This window comes from Chelon labrosus (genome assembly GCF_963514085.1).
Source record: "Chelon labrosus genome assembly, chromosome: 14".
Taxonomy (NCBI): Eukaryota; Metazoa; Chordata; class Actinopteri; order Mugiliformes; family Mugilidae; genus Chelon; species Chelon labrosus.
This window is the reverse complement of record NC_140347.1, coordinates 27,575,080-27,585,997: the sequence shown is the minus strand read 5'-3', so window position 1 is coordinate 27,585,997 and position 10,918 is coordinate 27,575,080. Positions and strand designations below refer to the sequence as shown.

Sequence of the window (10,918 nt, the reverse complement as noted above, 5' to 3'; positions counted from 1 at the left end):
AAATGTTCAGTCCACGGTGATGTGTATGCGCATGTGTGCAACCCTTTATATGCTCACTATTATATTGACTGCCTTGGGACAATAGTCTGGTCTGGGGTGATGATAATTATAAGTGACCAGGACAATACGGTCGCGTTTGGAGGAACTAATACAATGAGAAGACACATTTATACAAATTAAGCATTAACCCCCACCCTCCTTCCTGTGAATGAATGGCTGAGAGAAGACAGCCCAGGCGCTGGGAGAAAAGAGGACTCAGCCAAAACAAAATAATCATAATCCACAACCAGCCACTTGCCTTAATGCATATTAATGCAAAGATTAATAAAGTTATGCAATATAACTAAGAAAGAATAATCGTGTTATTGCTCATCGTGAAAAGAGGGAAGCTGAAAAACAGGCTCGACCTGCTCCTATTTTAGAAGTGGATTATTTTTGCATAAATTCAAAGAACTCAATAGGCAACTTAAGGAACAACCCGGAGACATAAACGAATGCGCGTATGCTTTAAAGAAAGTTGTCCCATGAGTTCTGTGTCATAAACTCCCAGAAAAGCTTTTATTGCTGCTGCGTTCCTTCATTCATGTAGGCGCAACGCAGCGATAAGACACTGGTTTTGTTGCATGTTTTTTTTTTTTTTATCACCGGGAAACATCTGTAACACCAGTAGGCATTCGAACAGGTGGTACTGGAGGCATTGTCAGTTCACTTTCCTCTCATGCCAAATAACCCATTCCTATTGTTTACATCAGTTCCTTCTCCTTTTCAAAAGAGGAGAAGTTAGTCAAGAAAATTGTTGACAAATAGCGTTTAGCGCGGACGAACAGGCAAAACGCGCCTTTGACAAGACTTCTGTGCTGCAGCTTGGTGCGTTCACTGACACTTCGTAAATCTTGCGATTCTACGTGACATTCAGTAGCTGTGTGCTGCGCAACCGCCGTCCCACTGTCATTCAGCTAACCCGTTTATTTATTTATTTTTCACATTTAATTTACTATCCAACCTATTATCTTATTGTGTTACTGTATGCTACATGATTTTATGTTATCTCTCGGTAAGAAGTGGAAACCACATTTTGGTTTAAACAATGTATTAGCGTCTCAGAAAAATAGCATGTTAACATCAGAAAATATTTTTCTTCTCGTTGAACATACCATTCTATATATCTATATCTATATCTATATCTATCTATCTATCTATATATATATATATATGTGTGTGTGTGTCCACTAAAAGCACAAGTCAAGAGTACCCCGTGTGGTGTGAATTGTGATTTTAAAAAGACGGACGAACATGAACTACTCAAGACAGACACATGCGCAGTTTGGCGCAGTTTGGGGGTGAGGAGCGCCAAATTTACCGGGATGCAAAGGGAGGAGCAGTGGCTGCTGTAGTTTAAATTAATGTCAACCTGCCTCCTCGCCGGGAGAACAAACCCAGCGCAGATAGCGAAAGTACGTGCTCAGCGCAACCTGCAAGCCGCTGTCCAGACTTTTAACATGACTCGGCGGCCGAGAAACAGGTAAGCTAAAACTCGCATATTATTCTTTATCTACCTTGTTGTTGTAAGTTAGTGTTTTAAATTCTTAGCTACAGTGTTTTATTATTACTTATATATTAGCCATTTTTTTCTGCTGCTTACGGCGTGGTTAAATGTTCATCTTATTGACAGTACGTATGCTTATTCATCAGCTCTCCCTACTATATGTTCTTTTTGTATTTTTTGTTTTCCTGGCCGTTTAAGCTAAGTGGTGGTGCGAGTGTCTCGCTCGCGCCAATGACAGGTGGTGGTCATCTGGCATGTGCGCTCCTCGAGCTGCTGTCAGTCTCTCTCTCTCTCACACACACACACACACACACGCGCGCGCGCGCATTAACGCCACGCTGCGCGCAAGACCGTGCGTGGACGCATTTTTAATAGGAGCTTATACGAAATAGGAAATAAAACACAAAACATCCATGTCTGTCTGAGCGCAACAAGCATTATCGGAGCTTAAATTTAGTTTGTGAAGGTTTTAAAAAATATTCCCACTGCGCGTCTGGTGACCGTGACTCAAGTCAGCCACACTGGCAGCGGCTATCATTTCATAAACCTACGAGTTGAGTCGCACAGACAAGTTTAGTTGGCATAAAGGTAATTTTAAACCCGCTCACAAGAAGCATGCATACAGTCCGAGACGCAACATCTCTGAAAGCGATGCTGTTATTTTGGAAAGTGCGCTCTTACAGCGTCCTCTATGTGCACTTGTCTCCAGAACAGGCTACACTTCTTTTGTTTGTGTATTTCGCTTGTTTTATTAAACACTTTGAACTTTCACTCAGCAACTTAGTTTTCTTTTCTTTTCTTCGTGGGCACTGACCGGCACCACTTTTCCCTGGGAAAAAAATCATCTGTTTACTTTCAGTACATTAGGCTGGCGTGTCAAGTTGTTACTCGTGTTTTACCGTTTATTGTGTTCACTGCGGGTTATTGGTTTAATCTCGTGGTTTCACATTTAAGATACGAATTCATTCGTAGCAAAAAATCACCTCGTGCGTGAGATGAAAACAAAAAAAAGTGTTTACTGATATTATTCCATCATGAGTTGATCTCGCTATAATCTTATCTTATGTTTGAAAGTGTACTGTTAGCTTTTTATTCCACAATCAATTTGGACGTTTTGTTGCATTATGGGTAAAAAAAAAAAGTTTTAAACTAAGTTAGTGTTTTATGATTTTTTATTTATTTATTTATTTTTTGCTATAGTTTTGTCCAGTACATCCATTTTGTTGAGGTCTTCTCTTCAGAGTCATTGCTCTTAATCAAGCTGTCACGTATTTGAGTCAATGGAAAAAATAAGGAAGAGAGCACACAGTAAATATTCTCCTTTTCAAGTACACACATTTGTTCCTGTTCACCTGTTGCTCTCTGTTACTCTATAGCACCCTACCTGGCTTCCACGTTGTATCTGCTCTACATTCTCATTGGTTAACACTTGGCATCAGAGTGTGCTGTGTGTGTGTGTGAGTGTGTAAGTGTGCATGCATGCATGGCTGTACAGCACAATGCCACAGCAGGTCTGAACATGCCGGGGTCACAAAATTATGATCGCATGTGCCAATCCCAGTATCTGTGGAAACCAAAAACACTGGAACCTGTTCGTCCTCCCTCCGTCCCTCCCTCCTTCCCTCGCTCCCTTTCTCTGAGTTGCTGTTCTTCTTCACTCCCCTTGTGGGTGTCTTGGCTAGAAGCCTGCACCCAAACCTTCAAGAATGACTGGTTCTCTGTCTGTGTTGTCACCTGATGAGTTAAAGAGTGGGCTGAGTTCTTTATGTGCTCTGTAAAGAGATGATTAGGGAGTAGTTTAGAAATAGACAGGTACTTGCTCCGCTATTATTTACCTTTCTATTATCTTACACTATTATTTTTCACACGGACTCCACCTCTTTAAAGTTTCTCTCTTTCTCTTTGCCTCTGTGTTTCTGCAGTGTTTACAGTAGTGAGGAGGATGAGGAGGAGACCGAGATGTATGAACATGATTATGATGGCTCAATGGCCAAGACGGGGAAGCGACACCTTGGCAAAACACGCTGGACACGTGAAGAGGTACACACACAAACACCTGTCTAAACAATTCAAAACCTGGTATTTGAAACAAAATAAACACTTCTCACATATCAATTATTGTTGCTTTAAACCACGTATTCAATGTATAATCTTTTCTTTTGCAGGATGAGAAGCTGAAGAAACTTGTTGAACATCACGGATCAGAAGACTGGAAAGTCATTGCAAGCCTACTAACTGTAAGTAGTATATACACAGAGACAGAAATACTCATAAACAACATTTGAAAGCACAGTATTAGGTCTTGGTGAGGGCTAAGGTCCTTATAATTCTGAGGTGCTAATTGATTTCTATGCATGTAACTTGCCATAGTATGAGGATGATAACTTAAGGTTTCTCTGCACAAACCAGAATCGTACGGATGTGCAATGCCAACACAGGTGGCAGAAAGTTCTCAACCCAGAACTCATTAAAGGACCCTGGACCAAAGAGGAGGACCAGAGGGTAAGAAAACACTCTTAGAAGTCCACACTTTACTTTGTTGTTGATAATCAATTCAAGATTGACTTGTTCATTGAACTCTTGAAAGACTGAATTAGTGAAACGTAATAACTAAATGAAGGGACTTTTGTTCTGAGAGCCCTCAGCGATGACCCCTAACACTACTACAGATTTCTTACATTAGCTAATCTTGTGGAGTAACCCAGTTGGATAACTCTCAAGAAACAGACACTCAGCTTAAAAACAATTACCTTATTTTCCTGTGTTAAAGCAACTACTCTGTAGCAACCCCCTGACTGCTCTTGCACATTTTTAGTTTCCCAAAAGGATGCTGTTGCACAACAAATAACATGTGTAGTCTCTTACAACCTGTGAAGTATTTATCAAGCTAATCCAAAAGGAGTTATATTTCCACCCAGATGCCACTGTAATGATTAGCAGAGTGGCTAACGTTCCACTGGAAACTCCCTCACTTCTGTCCAGCAGGTGTTCTCAATCACCTCTACTAGTAGAAAGATAAAGAAAGAGAGAAGGAGGGAGGGGATGAGAGGTGAAGCATTCAGTGAGACAATGTTTAAGTTTCTGTGATTTTTCTAACATTGTGCTATTTTCTCTTTGTTTTATCTATTCTTCATCCCCTTTGCCCTTCATACCTGTGCACCTCTCTACTTACCCTTTCCTTCCTCTTTCCTCATTCCCCTCTACTGCCATTCACTTCTCTTCCCTTTCAACCCTCTACCTCTATCGCATTCCTCTTTCTCTCCCCTACAAACGCTAACCCCTCAGGTGATTGAGCTGGTCCAGAAGTATGGAGCCAAGCGCTGGTCAGTGATTGCCAAACACCTCAAGGGGCGAATTGGCAAGCAGTGCCGCGAGCGCTGGCACAACCACCTGAACCCAGAGGTGAAGAAGACATCGTGGACTGAGGAGGAAGACAGAATCATCTACCAGGCGCATGAGAAGCTGGGAAACCGGTGGGCAGAAATCGCTAAGCTGCTCCCTGGCAGGTGAGGCGGAGAACCAATAAGACAGAGGCAGAAAAAGAGAAGCCAGATGAATCACTGAACTTGTTGGTTAGCTGCGCAATGTTGCGGTTAAGACTCTGAAATAGTGGAGAGGACACTGAAGGAGGGATGAAAATAAAGTGAGAATGTACTGCATGAGAAAATGAGGGTGTTGACAAAGAATTTAAGATTCAGAAAGGAAAACTGAACAGGCATCATTAGGACTGGGTGGTCTTAATAGAGAAAGATTTTGGTGAAGGAGGACAGGAGAGGACAGAAAGATAATTTAGACATTAGTGTAATTGTCTTGTCCTGATATCTTTATCAATTGTGAGCATGTGTTATTGTGTGTGTGTGTGACTGAGACTTTCTCTATCTGCGTCGGCCTGTGTGTGGACCTCTATTGATAACACTATCAAGCACCACTACTACCCCAGGATGTCTTGTGTGTAAGTCATGGATGTGCGGATGCGTTTTGTAATAAACAACCTCCTGAGTTAATACGTGTTACTTGTAACTTGCAGGACTGATAACGCTATAAAGAACCACTGGAACTCCACCATGAGGCGAAAGGTGGAACAAGAGGGCTACCTTCAGAGCACGTCAAAGAACAGCAACTCCTCGCTGTCCCTCAGCCACGGCTACGTCAAGACCCCCAATCACATCATGAGTTTCTCTCACCACTCACCCAGTCATGCACAGCTGCCTCCCCTGTCGCCACTCAACTACACCTACATATCTGACACACACAGAGTAAGTGAGCTTTAAAGTGAAATTTGGAAGGGTGGCAGGAAATCACGGATGATTTTGTCCCCGCAAGTGATTCATGTATTAACGTGGACATGTTTCTGATTGGATTAACAGGTGCCCTTCCCCATGGCCCTGCATTTGAACATCCTGAACATTCCCCAGCATGGAACCGCTGCTATACAGGTAAAAAGACAAACAACACGAGTGCGACAAGAAGGTGAACAGGATTTGTTAGGTGCTAATGAGTTCCTCCTGTTCGTTTTTTTCTCTCAGAGACACTATAATGAGGAGGACCCTGAGAAGGAGCAGAGGGTGAAAGAGATCGAACTGCTTCTCATGTCAACAGAAAACGAGCTGAGAGGCCAGCCATCACTACCAGTGAGTCACGCACGTGTGTATGTGTGAAATTGTTACAGCACAATTTATGTGCATGTGTTTTTGACCCTGGATTTAAGGACAGTGGTTGGACGTGTGTGTTTGCCTGAATGTGGAGGAAACATCTGGGGGGTCTGTTTCTGCAAAAGTGACGAAATAGGACCTTATCACCATTTCTGTGTGTGTGTGTGACCCCTTGTGCAACCCTCTACTCAACACTTCTGTCACACTTTACATTAGAGTTCCCCTTATTCTTCTCGTTTTCTCATTTGTTAAGTATTTACACCTCCTATCTTACTGTCAGCCTTGCATTTTTTCTTGTGGTTATTCTCACTCTGTTCTGCTCTCATGTTTTCATGACGATTGTTGCTTGACAATTATTTCCAGCCCTCACTGTCTCATTCTTTTTCCCCCAGATGAGTTTGCCCTATCCAAGCTGGGTCAGCCAGAGCGCTTTGACCAACGGCTCAGACAGCGTGGTTATGTCTTTACCTCATCACCAGGCAGCTGCCCCAGCCCTGCCTCTCGGCCAGAGCTGCCTACCCGAGGAGAGCGCCTCCGCAACGCGTGCCCACAGCAACAATGGCACCAACAATAACAACAACAACAACAGCAACAGCCATCAGAGCAGCTCATCGTTCTCAAATACTATCCCAGAGTTCATGGAATCTGTTATTGATTCGGTAAGTGTCTGCTCTATTTAGGCTATATGTTTTCAGGAGCCATGACCAAATGTATCCAGATCACGATAGCTGACATAGATTTTACCCAGCAGTGGGCCTTGACCCATATTTTCCCGGCCTTTTCCCAGAGCCTCTCCTCTGTGAGTGAGTCCGTTGCCAGTCCTTTCTTGGATAGGAGCGTTCTCAAAAAAGAAATCAGAAATCTACCTTTTTCACCCTCACAGGTAGTTAAAGTAGTTGAGTGTGATCAGAATCCATCCAATCACCCGCCTGCCATCTGATGACATCAGCAACCAATCATGCACAACTAGTGTTTCTCCTGTAGTTTAACCTATAACTCATCTTCTGAAGCACTAGAACTCTTTTTTCATGTATTTTCAACTCGGTGTGCTCCCATTGTCTGCCAGATTGTCACTGCTTGTCAAGCCCATTTGATTGATTGGTTTCCTTCCTCTTGTTTCACAGTTTCTCAACCAGTCAATGAGCCCCGAACACTCTGACAGCGACAGTTTACCAATGAGCTCGCCTGTGGACTCCAAGCCTCTGATCGACCACTCTATCCAGCCTCAGAAAGAGAATGAAATGTAAGCAACTTTAGTTTCTCGTCACTTTTATAATGCAGATTTGAGGTGAACGAGACATTTCAATCAGCTGCCCCCTTTATTCTCTCCCAGGTTCCGAACTCCAAACATTCGTCGATCGATCCTAGAGTCGACTCCTCGTACTCCCACACCTTTCAGATCAACACTGGCCCATCAGGAGGCCAAGTATGGGCCTCTCAAACTACTGGTAAGAGAACTAAAACACACGTTAGGTCTTAAATATGTCTTTATAACTGCTGTTACATCTGCTATATTTCCTGTAATTAACTTTGGTCTTTTTCCAGAATACTATGGAGCAGCAGATGGTTGAGTCCATCAAGCAGGAGCCCATGGATTGTGCCATTGAGCAACCTCCTCTTAAGAAGATAAAACAAGAGGTACTTTCCACTCAACATAAACACTTACACATGCAAACAACACACAGACAAATGTGAGACTGTCATAAGAACTTTTAGTTTGTATGTTGAGAAAGGAAAGGGTACTTTCTGTTTCTAGGTAAAGTGAGGGTTTTTTTTTTTCGGTTTTGCAAAACATTCTTCATCAGGGATAATTGAGGGTCTTTGTATACAGGAGAGACACGTAGCACTGTTTGTGGCTATTGTATGTAGCCATGTTTGTAAGACCATGATATGTTTTGGGTTCTAGGTGGAATCCCCATGTGAGAGGAGCCCGTGCATGCAGTGGGAAGGGCAAGAACTTCACACACAGCTCTTCTCTCCTAATGGTCCTGCACAGGAAGTACCTGTAAGTTGACCTTTGACATTGCTGTTCATATGTTTTGTAGTGAAAATCGTGTAAATGAGTTTGATGTTAAAAGTGTTTTTGTGATTTCTTTCAGGACCTACTTACAAGCTCATTATTGAGTGACGATGGACACAAATCCTACCACCTCTCTCACAGAAGCATGAATAGCCCACTACAGGTGTGTGTTTATATACATATGCATGTTTTCATTTGAAATGAATCCATTTTGCTATGCACGTCAACTATAAAAACTCTTCATCCTCTTTTTGTTTTACCAGCAGCAGCTCAGTTCCTGGGAGCAGGTGACCTGCGCGAAAACAGAGGAGCACATCTTGGCCTCAGAGCAGAGCCACAAGTACATCAACACTTACCCCACGAGGACACTGGTCATGTAGACAGAGACGCATGTTGATCTGGACACATCAACACTCCGTGTGCTGGACACAGCTTCGCGGGCTTCATATTTGTTGTGGTACAACAGTTGGGAGAGGCTTTATGCCACCGGTGTTTTTACACTCACACTTGTTGGATTTCAACCAACTAAAGACTATCATTTTTTGTTTTGAATTGAAAATCTTTTTACATAGCCTTTTGCTTTGGGTTTTTATACATGTACACCTTATCTCATATGGTCTTGTGTCTATATTATTATCAATGTTGTATTATAAATGGGAAACGGTGACTATGTTTGCATTGGGCTGTATTATTAATAATGAATTTTGATATTAATATAAAGAACAAGTTGATTAATTTATTTGTTTTTTTATATAAAGACTTTGTTGTTGTTGTTTTACAATTGGCCATTTTACCAGTGTTGTAATTATGAGTATTTAAGCCCTGTTAGCATTATTATATATCCAAAGGCATATTAATGATTTCAAAACTGACCTCTGTATTTCACACATGAAACTCTTCTATTTTGTTATTTTTTTTTCTTTCTTTCTTTCTTTTTTTTTTAAGGCTGTAATGGGTCTACTGAGAATTTCAAGTGTTTGGTCTGTGCCTTCAAGTAAACACTGATCAAGAACTCCTGTTCTCACATCGCTATTCAACTATTCAACTATGACGTTTTACACGACAGAAGGGGCCAACCTTATTAGTATTACGTGATCACAACATTGGCACCCGTAGTCCAAAAAAAATCTAGTTTTCATTTCAACTTTTGGTTTACTGCTGGCCTTCACAGTATCCTGTATCGGGAAGCATTCCATGAACAAAGGCGTTTGTTAAATGTTAAATATTATATGTAGAGTATATTTTTAAAAAGAATTTAAACAAGCTTCTATGTTTGAAACCATGAGCTTCACCCAGTAAGAGTAAGACCAAGCTGCACTTGAATTTTATATTTGCCACAGAATAGTGAGAGTACTAAACACTGATATTTTATATTATGCTACAGACAAAAGCCCAGTTGAAACTTTTGTAACATTTTCTTAAAGCATTTCTTTGAATGGTTTTGTATTTTGTAAAGCAATCAGCATTTTGTTTTCTTGCTAAGACTGCAGTAGCCCATGTCAAACACTTAGCAGACAATCCTTATTTACATTTGAATGCCTTTTTTTATTAGCTTTTCAGCATTTCTTTTTTTATAAACGCATTTTTATGCCAAGTTTTCATGTTTTTTATACTTTTCTATACTGCCTAGTAAATAAAGTGTGCTGTTTTTATTACAACCTTGTGTTCGGTGTTATTCCCATGAATGAACAGATACTAGTGCACCTTAAAAGTTATTAGTTTATGGTGATAGCAACGCAAAAGCTGCTCTTCAGAGCCGATGCTTTCGTACATTTAAGCCCCAAAGTACAGAGTTCAGTACAAATAGCCTGCAGTGCATCAGTCTGAGTGTAAATAGCCCTTCGAAGCCACACCATTGTCGAGTAATTCCTCTGTTTAAAGTGAATGAACTATTTGCTCTCTGGTGTCTCCAAAGTGTAAGCTATCTCTCGTATGCAAATATTCGTATGCTGTCGTATTCAAATGATCACCTCCCATCCCCCTCCCACGCATGCAATCCTGCCAATACAAAGGTTTGTTGTCATAAAGTTGTGTGGAGCATATCATAAAACTTTCCCTCCATCTGCCGTGGAGTTTATCAGCCAGTGAAGGAAATAAGCAAATGTTCCCAACCGTTGCCTCGTTTTCTGTGGATAAGGGGACACCTCTCACGTGCACGTTCCAGAAATACAAAGTTAATTTTGTTCTTCTTTTGCCTCTGTGTTTTGAAGAATGTTTCAGTTTCCCACATGTGCTTTCATGGCTGCGAGCAACGCGGTATCGAACCATATAAAACCCCATCACCGCTCTCCAAAGACACGCCATGCACTGTATGAGCTCCACATTGAGTCTCTTGAGGAGACTTGTTTTTCCTGTGAGGGACAGCAAGCCAAGGGGGCCCAGACTCCGACCAGGAGCTATATTTACTCCCCCTCCCCTCCACGTTCTCACATCCTCCCCACCACACACACACACACACACACACTCCCTCCAGCCACCTGCACACCTCCCTCCCCACCTCTCCCCCGATCCACCACACTGCCCTCAAATAGATTCCCATCTCAAGTCGTCTCAGAGGGATACATAAAAAGAAATGACATTCATCAAGACGGACGCATCTAACAGGAACTGCGATATTTCAGGCACGGCCTCACAGAAATAGGTCCTTGCAAGCACACATATTGTATATGATCACCTATTTAAAAAACAATGTCGTGGTTT

General features: G+C 41.9%; 1 protein-coding gene across 2 annotated transcripts; it reads left to right on the top strand.

Moving 5' to 3' along the window:
* The first annotated feature begins 1,208 nt into the window (after positions 1 to 1,208).
* myb (v-myb avian myeloblastosis viral oncogene homolog) lies at positions 1,209 to 9,890 on the top strand. 2 transcript variants are annotated; one of them, XM_084560291.1, is made up of 15 exons: positions 1,209 to 1,522; positions 3,469 to 3,586; positions 3,712 to 3,783; positions 3,956 to 4,048; positions 4,832 to 5,052; positions 5,574 to 5,802; positions 5,914 to 5,982; positions 6,073 to 6,177; positions 6,591 to 6,857; positions 7,323 to 7,441; positions 7,532 to 7,646; positions 7,744 to 7,836; positions 8,105 to 8,203; positions 8,298 to 8,381; positions 8,485 to 9,890. In XM_084560291.1, exons 1-15 carry the CDS (start codon positions 1,404 to 1,406, stop codon positions 8,596 to 8,598), a joined length of 1,917 nt encoding a protein of 638 aa, XP_084416417.1. In that variant the 5' UTR covers positions 1,209 to 1,403; the 3' UTR covers positions 8,599 to 9,890. The 2 variants fall into 2 exon arrangements, with proteins under 2 accessions (XP_084416417.1, XP_084416416.1); XM_084560290.1 differs by having other exon boundaries at positions 8,482 to 9,890.
* Positions 9,891 to 10,918: the final 1,028 nt, after the last annotated feature.